The sequence below is a fragment of the Crinia signifera genome, chromosome 7 (assembly GCF_055691185.1).
Source record: "Crinia signifera chromosome 7, ASM5569118v1, whole genome shotgun sequence".
In the NCBI taxonomy this organism is placed as follows: domain Eukaryota; kingdom Metazoa; phylum Chordata; class Amphibia; order Anura; family Myobatrachidae; genus Crinia; species Crinia signifera.
In genome coordinates, this window is record NC_139223.1 from 75,377,527 (window position 1) to 75,390,830 (window position 13,304).

The 13,304-nt window shown below is 39.1% G+C and overlaps 1 protein-coding gene across 2 annotated transcripts in view; it reads left to right on the top strand.

Annotated features, from left to right (window-relative positions):
- APOLTP (apolipoprotein lipid transfer particle homolog) overlaps positions 1-13,304 on the top strand; it is a 331,079-nt gene that overhangs the window by 157,200 nt on the left and 160,575 nt on the right. For both annotated transcript variants that reach the window (XR_014450766.1, XM_083153345.1), the window contains exons 43-46: positions 1,988-2,359; positions 3,099-3,452; positions 5,461-5,811; positions 10,821-10,955. Coding sequence is in view for 1 of the 2 variants with exons in the window: in XM_083153345.1 (XP_083009471.1) it covers positions 1,988-2,359; positions 3,099-3,452; positions 5,461-5,811; positions 10,821-10,955 (1,212 nt within the window). In the remaining variant the exon portion in view is untranslated. The remainder of the gene's footprint in view (positions 1-1,987; positions 2,360-3,098; positions 3,453-5,460; positions 5,812-10,820; positions 10,956-13,304) is intronic.

Genomic DNA, 13,304 nt, shown 5'->3' on the forward strand with positions numbered 1-13,304 from the left:
GAAGTATCTGCTAAATATGCCAGGGCCGTAGTTGAGGAATATGAATTACTTTAGTTATTGCCGGCTAATTATCTGAAGTCAATTAATTAAGGTATAGTTACATTTTGGGACCCCCCAAAAAATCTCTCACAGCAACGTTGGCACTCAAATGGTTAAGTAGCATATTATTATAATTATTATTATTATTCAGAATACTGGGTTAGATGTATGAAGCAGTAATAAGGGAGAAGAAGTGATAAAGTACCTGGTACTTTATCACCGACTAATTAGCTCCTAACTGTTAAGTTACAGGCTGGGTTTAAAAAGAGACAGTTATGAGCTGATTGGCCGGTGATAAAGTACCAGGCACTTTATCACTTCTCCTCCCTTACCCCACAGTTCATTTTATGTTTCAAACCCTAATGTGGATTATTTATGTTGATTAATGAATGTGATTTTTTTTAAATCTTAATTAGCACAACTTACTGTGTATATTAAGTATTATTCCACATTCATTAAATAGAAAATGATGATGATGATACATATTATTATTATTATTATTATTATTATTATTATTATTATTATTATTATTAGTATCATCATCATCAATGTGTAAAAGCTACTGAAAACCTAGAATATCCCATTGCAGAAGCTATAATCTCTACTAACCCTTCCTCTCTGTCTTGCAAAATCACTATACAAAAATCTTATAGTATTATGAAAGTTTTGTGAAAACTTGCAAAAAGAAATAACAAATAACATGTATTATAGTAATAAACACCTGACAATAAAATGATGTATAGAAAATAAAGCAATAGTTCTGTATAATTATTAATTTAGGTAAGTGAACTCAGACAAGGTGAGCAATAACATTATACTTTGGGTAATTATATTATAGGGCATTAGTGAGATAGACCCAAGTGCCAGTGGTAAATAAATATAATAATCTGCCACCCCAATAAGTGTTAGCAAGACTTGGGAGTATATTTATCATTTATGCAGGCATTACGTAGACAGTATCTAGGTCTACAGTCAAAAGGTAGACCACTATTGGTCGACAGTCAAAAGGTGGACACACGAAAAAAGGGCAACATGGGAGAAGGTCGACATAAATTTTTCATGATTTTTTTCCCCTAAAACTGACTCGTCCTTACTTTACCCTTTCAGTGGGCATAAAGAGAGAATATAATAGTGTGCCATGTGCAGCGAAACACCATGATGTGCAGTACACATATATGGTGTCCATGTCGGCCTATGTCGACATAGACACCCAAAAAAGTGAAAAACTAGTGTCGACCTTTCCCCTTAGCGACCATTATTATGTCGACAGTTTGCCTGTGTTGATCTTTTTACCATGTCGACCTAACACATGTCAACCTTTTTATGTGTTGACCTTTCAACTGTCGACCAAATGACCCATACCTATATATGGCAATAAGGCTGGTTTGTTATCACCAGATGTCACAGCAATAAAAATAATAATCACTTATCGCTACAATTTAGCAATAAATATGGGCAGATGAGTCTGATACTGACCAGAACATTAAGGGTTAACTCCCATTTTTCCAGCCATATGAATTCTAGCCCTTTAATAAATATGCCCCTGGACACCAACCAATATGTGAATGAATGGGTTGAAGGAAGTTCGACATCTGCAGAGCAGATTATAATGCCATGTATTTTTATAAGCAGTAAATTGAATATCTCATGGTCAGATGCTCTGCTTTTCACAATAAACAAAGAACTCACTTTGAAGTAGTTGGACCTTCTGCTACTTGTTCATGAGTCTATCTGACCTGCGGCTCTTCCGGTTTGCATGTTCCTGCTGCGTTTCCTACCTCCAAAAGCAGAAGTTTCAAAGCAAATCCAAGGGGCAGATTCAGTTAGCATGAAGTGGCATCGGCTCTTGGGCATTTTTCACATAATTGAATCTGTCCCCAGATGTCTAGAAAGTCAGGAAGCGACTTTGTTCAGTAAATCAATATAATAATATCCAATGTTTTTTCAGATTTCAGGTCCAGTTAAAGCGATATTCAATGGGTCACTTCTGACAACTGGCTACAAGACCAACGTATTTGGATTAGCCTCCTCTGGCGATGCATTTGTCCGTTTAAATATCAACACTGAATGGGGCCTGCACAACACTATTGAGATAGGGTTCAAACATGCTCTACCTGAGCTACAAAGCCTGGGGATGGCCAAGGACAACAAGATAAGGATTACCGCAATCAGACAGGGCAAAAATGCCGTTCTGCTGGACATAACAGCCGGGAAATGTGTTTTTAAAGCCAGTTGTGAAGCTAGAACGGATAGCAATGGAAGTGCTGCATCTATGATAAACTGGACTAGCTCAGTACTGAACACATGCAGCCTCCTCGAGGTAATAAACTAGTCTATTTTGGCACCAAAAACAGAACTTGGTGTGTCTCTTAGGAGTTGGATGTTCCCTAATTTTCGGGATAGTTAGACCCAGAATGAGAGAGAAATACTTTACTATTCTGTTGTATCTTTCTTGGGTCTAACTATCCTGAAAATTGGGGAACATCCAACTACTCTAGAGTATCAGTGCTCAGAGACACACCAAGTTCTGTTTTTGGTATTGTATGTGGAAGTGTGATGTGTCACATTTTATTTTGGAAGTATCTCAGAGCTGCTTTCCACCATTCCATTTCTTTACGTTTTAAGTAGTTTAATCTATTTGGGTGTACACACAGTTGGATTTATAGGCAAATTCGTTTAGAAATTGAATGGTTTTCAGCCGCAGTCGATCCTGATGCGCACTCCCGTTTAGTCTATATCGAATAGAAAAATGGACTGTGCAGGCAAGACAATATAGTAAAGATATAGTACCGATGTATACTATATAGTCAAAACCAAATGTGTTTTGCTTGCCATGCGATTCAAATCTGATTTGACCCCGATTGATCGAAATGGAATCTAATCTCAATGCAATCGCACCATGTGTACATCCCTTATGATATGATTATTCAAAATGCATTAATGGAAGACCACAAATACAGAGTTCAAATGTGAGCAGAGGCAGACAAACTGCTTGATAGTGACATTAACCATGTGTTGGCAGCTATAGTAAGTACATCACTGTCTTCCTTCCTTTTCAGAAGTTACAATTTCCAAAGAACTTGACTATGAATGGTTCCTTGCAGAGACATCATTGTGACACTGGTTTTTCTATGAGAGTTGACAATAAAGGGAGAGAAGTCAAGTTGCAGCTTAAAACTACATGTGATCCTTACACTATGGAGGGGACGCTGAACCACTCTGTGTCCTACCTAGCAAGCCTTGGACTGCCACCTGCAAATTATATTTTGTTCTCCTCATTGACTGGTTCCTCTGTCGGTGGCCTGGTTTCATTTCATTCTGGGCAATGCAGAATTAATGCAGAGGCAGTCATCAAACCCAGTAACAAAACGGAATGGACACTACAATCAGAAACAGATTGTAAATTACTAAAGGTAACTGTCTTCGAAATTTGTGCACCATCTCGCAAACATAATCCTAGTTAGATAAGTTATACAAATGTTCTTAGGTTTCTCTATATGTATATTCTCTCATTTGTGAACCTCTGTGATACATTACATATATTCACAAGAGCTGGGTCTAAAAATGTGGGAATGGGAGGAACCACCATCATTAATGGTGATGTGGAACTAGTTCAACCTCCATCTTGACCCTGTGCAGTAATTCTACCAGGAAAGCATTATAGTTTGATGGGGGGTTGCCAACATCTGTAACGCTGGCCCTTGCTCTGCCTAATAGGGAAGCGGGGAATCGGATGGCAGAGGGAAATGAGTTCTGCCACCTCTACAGGACCACTTTAAGCCCTGCACAATAGGTCAAATGAATAAAATGTCAAAATATTCAGACAGCTTACCAACAGAATACTTTCTTCTTTCCAATAGTCGTCAGTTGGATTCCCACCAAGGCCCTATCTGTGGTAGATTTGTATAGGTTCCTCTGGGTGCATAAACCGCTAGGGGACATGTAGGGGCCCATGTTTATGTGTATGACCAGTCTCTGAAATAATTGGGGCCAATTACCACAGAGGATTAGCAAACCATTAGGGAGTGCATGGTCTGGGCACTTTGATAAATACAAATAAATAGCAAATATTGCTAGTGTATGCATGATGATGTGCAAGTAGAGAATACACCATCTTCCTGTACAGTATAAGGTAACATATGCATAATGTATAATTCAAGAACACAGGTACTGATTAAGATCTGTTCGCTAGGTTGTGTATACCCGCAGCCTAGAAAACAGGTAAGTGAGCCCCACCGCCCGAATCTCCTCGCTAGTATGCGAGGGTATATGTACGTGAACACACCTCTCGCATGTAGCCGCCCGGATGAAAACCATTCGCTGACCATTATGGATCATGGACGATGACCGTCAGATAATCTTTTCTCCGTTCGTGGATAAAAGTTAGTCTATACTTACTTTTATCCTGCATTGAGATCGCCGAAAAGGGGGCACATGACGTGTTGTCAGCCGCCTGCCCCACACAGGTATCGACACGCCTGCATTCACAGGGGACGCCCATAAAACACTGGCCATTTCCCTGCTACTGCCTCCTGCCCGCTCCTGGACCTCTCTGTCTGGGGTTTACGGATGTGCATATTCACTCATGCACATGCGCAGACACCAAACATCGGGGAAGGGGCTGAATTCGGACCCAAATGAATGGGTCTGAACTGGCCCCACAGTCTGGAACCTGATCTTTAGAGGAGGAGGTGGGTCTTCTCCAGTGGGCCAGTCTGACCCTGGACCGCATATGTGTAAAGTATTGTATTACTGTACGTATCTGCAATTTGTTTAGGCCAGACTGAGGCATATTAGATGCTAATTATGCAGCCTTCAAGTGCTGGTGACAATTGCTCTAAAAATCAAACATCTACCGCACTATACTTTAAATGAGGGGTTCTCAACTTCGGTCCTCAAGTACCCCCAACAGTTCACGTTTTTCAGGTCACCTGGCAGGTGCATAGGTGTATTCATTACTCACTGACACATTTTAAAAGATCCACAGGTGGAGCTAATTATTTCACCTGTGATTCTGTGTAGTGACCTCGAAAACGTGAACTGTGGGGGGTTCTTGAGGAGCGAGGTTGAGAACCACTGCTTTAAATGATCCATTATAGTAACTTTTATTGCGTATAGTAAGTAAAGTTTAAAGCTCCTAATTGGCTTTGCTGTCTCTGAACATTATCTGGAATATTAATGTTGCGGTAATCCTTCATTTGTCAGATAGGTCACTCCCACTTACATGATATCATCCATTTGGAAGATCAGTTTCTAGAACTGAATGAGTGGAAGAAAAACTCAATTCTCAAAATAGCCAGACAGATTGCTTTCCTGCTTAGTTTGTTTCAATTAATTTAGCACCGCGCTCATTTATTTTTATGACTGATGGAAACCACAAAAGATTAATATGTATTTTTTTCCCTTCATTTGCTATGACAGGATCTCAATGTTCCATCTCAGACACGGATAAATGGTTCCGCTGTAATTAATGGATGTGAAGCCCAGCTGCTCTGTGCCCTTACATTAGATGGCAACACATCTGTGCTTCAAATGAGAACCGAGTGTCAGCCAAAAATAAAAGTTGAATTTGTATTCAAGCCTAACCTGCCCATATTGAAAGAAATGAATGAAGAAAGTAAGCTGTCAATCAGTGTTGGCAAACAGACAAATTACAACATTGAAATTGTACTGAAGTTGGGAACATGTGCAATAGAAGTAAAAGGAGACATTAACGCTGACAATAAACTACAATGGAAAATGGTTGCGGAAAATAAGTGTAAAACTATCCAGGTAATATGAATTAGATAGGAGTGATATTAACAGAGTTTGTTTGTTTGTTTTGCTTTTTCCTTTGTTTGTGTTGCATGTTTGCTTGCTTGCTTGTTTGTTTTGCATGTTTATTTGCCTGCTTGCTTGTTTGTTTTGCATGTTTTCTTGCTTGCTTGTTTGTTATGCATGTTTGCTTGCTTGCTTGTTTGTTTGCTTGCTTATTTGTATTGCATTTTTGCTTGTTTGTTTTGCATGTTTATTTGCTTGCTTGCTTGTTTGTTTTGTTTATTTGTTGGGTTGTTTTTTTTTGCATGTTTCTTTGCTTGCTTGTTTGTTTTAAACAGAGCTGGATCTTTAAAGTATATTTAACCTTTTGAATGCCAACTTTTCTGTAAGAGATGTTCAAAAAATCTGCTAAAATTGCTCACATTTCTTATATAAATTCAAATAAATAATGTTGTGTAAAAAATATTATATTCCCTATAGAAGGTAAACATTACAGGTCATTATGATGAATTAAAATGTTTATTTGGAAATTTTCACACCTATTTTGAGAAATTCACTTGCCGCTAAAAAGGGTTAACATGCAATATACTAACTTTTGTCCATGAACCATGTGCCACTACTTCATTCTTTTAGTAATGATGTACAGTCAAGGCAATTAAAAATGTCCTTTACATTGGGGACCAGGAGTTCCTTCCTTCAGCAGCCAATTATAAGTGCTCTCTTCTCATTCGATGCTGGAGTTCGCATGTATAATGTGCTTGGCATTATGTGTTGCTCACTGCTGGTTGAAATAAGTTTAATGCTTTTCTTATACTGTGTGGGAATTGCTGGACTATTGTGTTGAGCACTGCAAGGTGTAAGGCGATGATCAAACTGATGGATATAATGTGATAGGCACTCCTGGTTAAGACTGCAGTGTGTACTGATAATAGGAGCTATATTAGCTATATATAGGAGCTGTATTATATATCGTGTGGCAGTGCGTATATGTGTAAATAGTCATTTAAGACATACTGTATAGAGACACAAATAAATAAGCACCCAATAATTTGGATGATCATACTAAAATGTTTCACTGTCATGTTGTTTTCCCTCCTTTAACCCTGTACATTTATAAGAATAGAATCCATTAGTGTCAGCGACTCTGTAACCATCAGCATTTCTTCATATGGTCAGGAACATTTATATTGCATCGCCCTTGTGTTCTCCATTGACTTACTCTCTTGAACCATAAGTGCAGTATTTGGGGGAAAGGGTAAATTGCACAGAGCCCTGAGTTCAATTCCAACTAGGACCCTGAGAATACATGGGGTTAGCATGGGTTTACTCCAGGTGCTCACGCTTCATCCTATACTCAACCCATTGTCTGGGCCCCCTCCTCCCTGCTGGCACTAGAGAGCTCAGATGCTAATACTCACGCAGATTTACGGAAAAATGGTACGGCGCCCCCTTTTCCAGCAATTTCTGCAGCACTGCTTCCGTGGAACTTAGGAGGGTTAAGTTTTGGCTACCCCAATTTTGGCTACCCTGTATGTACAGCACACGCTGCACCATTGGACTAAGATGGCTATGTAAATACTGTATATCTTACTGCTTTCTTAAGCCATGTACACATGGGCCCTCATTATGGTTTGATCAGTCGCAAGGGGGGCGATGTTTTTGGCCTGCGCATGCGCACAATTAGTTATTCGCATGTGCAGGCTATTTGTGCTAGAGCCCTCAGCGCTGTCAGTGTGGCGCTTGTAAAGGGGGGGGCCGGACATGGCCGGAGGGGGGCGGTGACGGCAATGTACTGGGCTTTCCCATACATGACATAGGTGTCCGGGTCGGGCGGCTCACGTCAGCTGCCCATCCTGTCTTCAGCCGGAAGTCCACAAATATAAGTCAGTGTTCACTGACTTATATTTGCGAGCCCTGGAGAAATTATTAGATGGTCGGCGACCATCAAATGATTTCTCTGTCAGCGGGCACATGTGAGGGGATGTGTCTTCATGGGGATATGGTGGCTGGAGGGGGGGTGGCGATTCGGTGGGGCATCGGGGTGTGCCCTCTGGGACACAGTAAGCTGCGAGAATGAGGGCCGCTGTGCAATGGGCTAGGCAATTTTGTCCACTGTCGGCGATAGTGATGCACAGCCCCAAGGCAACGCTATCACCAGGCAAAATAGACTGTGCAGGCACGGCAATTTTAAGAATGATGCACAGTGTATTTGGCCTATGGCAAAATCGTCCATAGTCCAAATTCGCCCATGTAGGAAGGCTTACCAAACGTAAATCAGGCGCATGAAAAAAGGGTGAGTGTCGTCAAGCGGTTAGCTCAGGGGAAGGTCAGTTCCCACAATATGGATACAACAAAAACAGGAAATGAAGCAGCGCTAAAAACTATTTTAAACGAGTTGGATCAATTGGAAATATATATATATTAGTTTAATTGTCTAATTTTCAATATACAATAAAAAATTACATAAAATATAAGTATAAGTCAAAGTATAAAGTATCAGTCAAAGTCGGCATAGTCAAAATCGCCCATGCCCCTGCACTGTGTGTACACCCTTTACTCTAGTCATGACTGTCCTCTCACATGCAGCTCTGCTCTTGCATTTTCTATTACATGTGTGGACATTTTGCTTTGCTTTTTTCGGCATACTCGTCTCCTGAAGTACTCTGTGCTGACAGGAATATTCTGAAAAACTTAATTGGATGCAAGTTTTTGTATTCCCGTCCACTTAAAACCTGAGAGATACAAAATTACTGTAGTTATGGTCAGATAATGCCAAGAGGTGCTGTCTCTGCTAAACTGAGGTTCCAGACATGTACACATACCGTATATTAGTAAACTACTGTAGATTTTATTGTTCATATCTAATGACATATTTTGTATACATAATTCATATATAAAAGGGAGTTCAGCACTGCAGATAACAGAATTACTGTAAAATTTATTTTCATTGAATCACTATTTACTCTGGAACATCAAAGGTAAATCAACCGGCTTGTGATAAGTAAATGTCATATGGTTTATTTATAGCTAAGTAAATGGCAATGATCTAATTTCATGAAACGGTAGTTAGACATGCTTGTGTGTAAATGTCATCAAAATGATTTACGCTACAAACATTGTTATTACAATAGATTTTATTACGTGGACATAAATCATTCTGGGTAGACATAAAATCCCATATTTTAGAATAGGTATGACAAAGGATGAAATTTATTAAGAGAAGGCTTACAATAATGAAACATCTTATGCTCTTATTTGTGAGTGGTCGTATTCATGAGAATAATATTAAACAAATACAATAGATCTGTTTTAAGCAAAGACCACACATAATTGTGTTAGTCCAGCAACACATGTGATGTGACTGACTGTATCAGGCTGTATCGGTCCAATGTTTATTCATGTGGGTGGTTAAACACTCTCTGTATAGTGCGGTGTATTATGTGGGCAAGAAGGAATAATACCAAAAATACTGCAGCATAAGTGGACCTGAATTAATCGAATGTAAACAAATTGCATTGTTTTAAGGTATGTTGGGAAGTCCGGTTGCAAGAGAAGCCATAATTGATGGACAAATTACTGATCGGCTATGTGCAGCTAATGTTCCATTTGTGTGCTGAAATGGGTAACTTTGCATACACTTCAGCTCGCCACACCCTAGGGAAAGTGAGCAGAAATGCAGGCACTGGCGCCATCTGCTGGCTGCCCACATACTTACATTTAAATTCCTCCCAATATTTTAATGAAAATAGAAGATATTGGATAATATTGCAGATGAACAGTGCACATAGGTCCCTAGGTCCATGGGGGCCACACTGCACACACTGCAATAATGTTCTATTACTTACCTTTACAGAGTTCTGGATCGGATGTTCCAGGTACAAAAATGACCTAAAAAATGGCTGCCGTGCAGTAGGGATTTTGTCTCTTGTATATAGTGTGTGCCATGTTTCCAGAGACCTGCGCAGTGGGCTCTGGCACAATGCCAGCATCTACTTTGCTGTGAAGAGGAGGGGGCCCACCTGGAGTTGCACATGGGCCCCCTCCTCTGTTAAAACCTCCCTGCGTAGATCCCCTGAACCACTTTAATATTGTGAGTAGAGTAGTGCAATAATATTGTGGAGTTCTGCTCCAAAAACTGAGCTATCGTCTGCCACCTTTGATGTGGCAATTATTTTCCTCATATAGAGAAGTAGTGAATGTAATAATGAATATCATTACCAAGCTCTAGCTTCGCCCCCAACTCATCTTCCAGGCCCTTTCCGCTGTGTACAATGTTATGGGTTTTTTTTTTCTTCAAAATGTCTTTTGGGAGGTGTCCAGCATACACGTTTTCCCCACACTCACGCAGATTTCATATTTTCACTTCTGCTATAAATGCCAGCTTGGATAATTACAGTATGGTATTGCATTATGGTACATGCTGATAAGAGAGTGTGACCACATGAATTCATATATAAATGACCAGTGGTGTATAGGGACTAAAGATGTGTACGGACTCTTAGGTTTTGGTTCTAACTCATCGTCCTATTTTGGTTTTCGAATAAACGCCCTCAAGTATTTCGATTTGGATTCAGTCTTTGGTTTTGGTTAACAATCAATAGAAAAATCTAGAATAAAAAGAAAAATGTATATAATTGTGCAGTTTGGGCCTGTTTACATGCAATCCAAAACCAGAGTTCGGTTTTATAAATCACTAAACTGACCATAGAACCGAGCTGGGACTTGGTTCCTCTCAGAGCCCCAGTAATTCCGATCTGGGTCTCGAACGTCTCGGAACCCATTAGTTTGAATGTGTTTGTATTTCAGGAAACCTGAAGGCACATCTCTAATGGGGAAATATTTTCCCTCTTTTGTTAGAGAGACTTAAGTCCATTTATTTGAAATATCTCAGTTTTGCATGTTTTTAATGCATGCTATAGCTTAAAATATCACTACTACTCTTCATTCTAGATTCATAGGATATTTCATATTCCATGGTGCATAATGCTGAGTTTTGTTTGACAGAGTATGTCTCTTTACTGCAGGAACTTGGAGCACCCATGAAAATAGAAGGTTCCGGCTATGTCATAATAAACAAAAAAGCAAACTTGGATTCACAGATGTTGGTGGTCGTGGATGAAAGCACCCTGCAAGGATTACTTATCTTGAAAGCAACAGAGGTAAGTAGATTACAACTCTTGTGTTTTGAGCAGTTTCCTTTCTAGAGGCCGGATTCATTCAGCCATGGTAATTATTGCAGACCCTACTGTGAAGCAAGGACCAGAATACTCCATCCATTGTAGTACTCACTGTCACTTAGAAATTGAGTAACTTCCATTTTATGCATCATTGTTTGTAAATGTATTTATGAGATCAGTAGCTACAGAAAGCAAGGAAATAAATCTGCACAGTCTTCTATGTAATTGTCAGGTAACCCTATTATTTATATTGCCATTAATTCGGGTATCAATATATAGGGAGGTGCTTCCCAGGAATCAGTATAATTGTACAAACAAAGGAAGAAAAAGGATTCCTACAAGGGGCACTCTAGGCTGACACTCTATTGCTTATTTCAGCATTCATATTGTTTTGATAAAGTGTCCCAAGAAAATAAATTAAAACTTAACTTTTATTTAATATACTGTTAAGAATTGCGAAATATTAAAATACCGTATATACTCGAGTATAAGTCGACTCGATTATAAGCCGAGGCACCTAATTTTACAACAAAAAACTGGTGGGACCCTCACTCGAATAAGCCGAGGGGGGCTTTTTCAGCATAAAAAATGTTCTGAAAAAGTAGGCTTATACTCGAGTATATATGGTATGTGTGAAAAAGTGCAAAAGTGAACAAAAAAATTAAATAGAGCTGTCCGTCCTTAATGTGTGCTATATTTATCCTGGTCTAGTGACTTGTAGACTTCGTGGCTGCACCGTTTGAAACCGCTGTGTAGTGCGGCACCGCGTCTATCAAGCGCCATTACAAAATATAAAGTACACTGTGTACAACTCTCGGGCTAATACACGTGGCCCGCCGAGATAGTAATGTTATTAACAGCCTGTACATGTCTGGATTATGCTATTGCATGCAGAGAAAATATAAATATGCTCAATTGTACATTGTAGTGAGTTCGGGTGCTGTATACTATATAGACACAGAACCAATTATATTGCAATATTCGCTTCTGATAAGCTACAAACACTACCCATTAGGTCATTAGGAACCTTTAATACCATCTGTGTAGGATGCGCTGATAATATACAAGTTACAGTAACTGTGTGAAATCCTTTGGCAATACATAGCCGGTTAGGATAGCACAGTTAACCATTCAGAGAATCGCTATCCACAGGGTGCTCAATACATGATTACACATTATAAAAAACTGATGTGTTCAATTATTTAACCCAGTGGACCACCACATTATACAACAAGTACCTATTGATACATGCAATCATGATCAGTATTTTCTCATGACAATCTGGAAACTGCATATACTGTTCTGAATCCTATTGCAACACTGCGCTAATTATAGCAGAAAACACTTATCAGACTGTATCAAGAGTTTGGCATTCTAGCTCACAGGAAGCAGTTAATATAAAATGGTATAATTATTTTAATAACCCCTCTTCACCTTACCTGCTAGAGCCCAACTGAATAATAACAATCATAATTATCACATCACATTAGCTGGAGAAAAATCATTCCACAGGATATTACAGAACAGTGGAATAATCTGTATCCCTATACTTGCAAACCAGACTAGTGCAGAGGACAATTGCAACATAATAAACATAGTAACAGCTCTCTGAAAGAGTGCCATAGATACAGTTACAACTTTCAGTGAAATCTCCCATTAGTGAAGTCATATACATAATACTGATTTACAATTCCCTTTGCGGTGCAGCCACACAGTCTACAAGTCACTAGACCAGGATAAATAGAGCACACATTAAGGACGGACAGCTCTATTTTAATTTTTTATTCACTTTTGCACTTTTCACACATATTTTATTATTTCGCAGTTAATAAAAGTTAAGTTTTAATTTATTTTCTTGGGACACTTTATCGAAACAATATACAACATGAATGCTGAAATAAGCAATAATTTGTCAGCCTAGAGTGCCCCTTGTAGGAATCCTTTTTCTTCCTTTGTTTGTATCAGTAGCTAACAGTGATGTTTACTGGATTAACATGTTATGGTATCTCCAGGTAAGTTAGATCTTAATTAAAAAACACAAACATGTGACCTAATATGGGAACTCACATTGTAGGGGTACCCACATGTTTAGAAGTACCTAAAGGCATAAACACCATGAAGTGTCAGGCAGCTTACTATACAGTATATTTGCAGTGTCCTTTATGTTTTAATAGAATGGTAGCGTTTTAATGGTTTACCGTAGGGTATCTAAGGAGTTTTCTATGTAAAAATGAGTTATGTTTTTGTCCATATAAATTACCTTAGATTTCCTAACTGGTAACTGGTATAGTGCATATCTGAGTGTGCGCTCACAACTTGCATGCCTAGTGC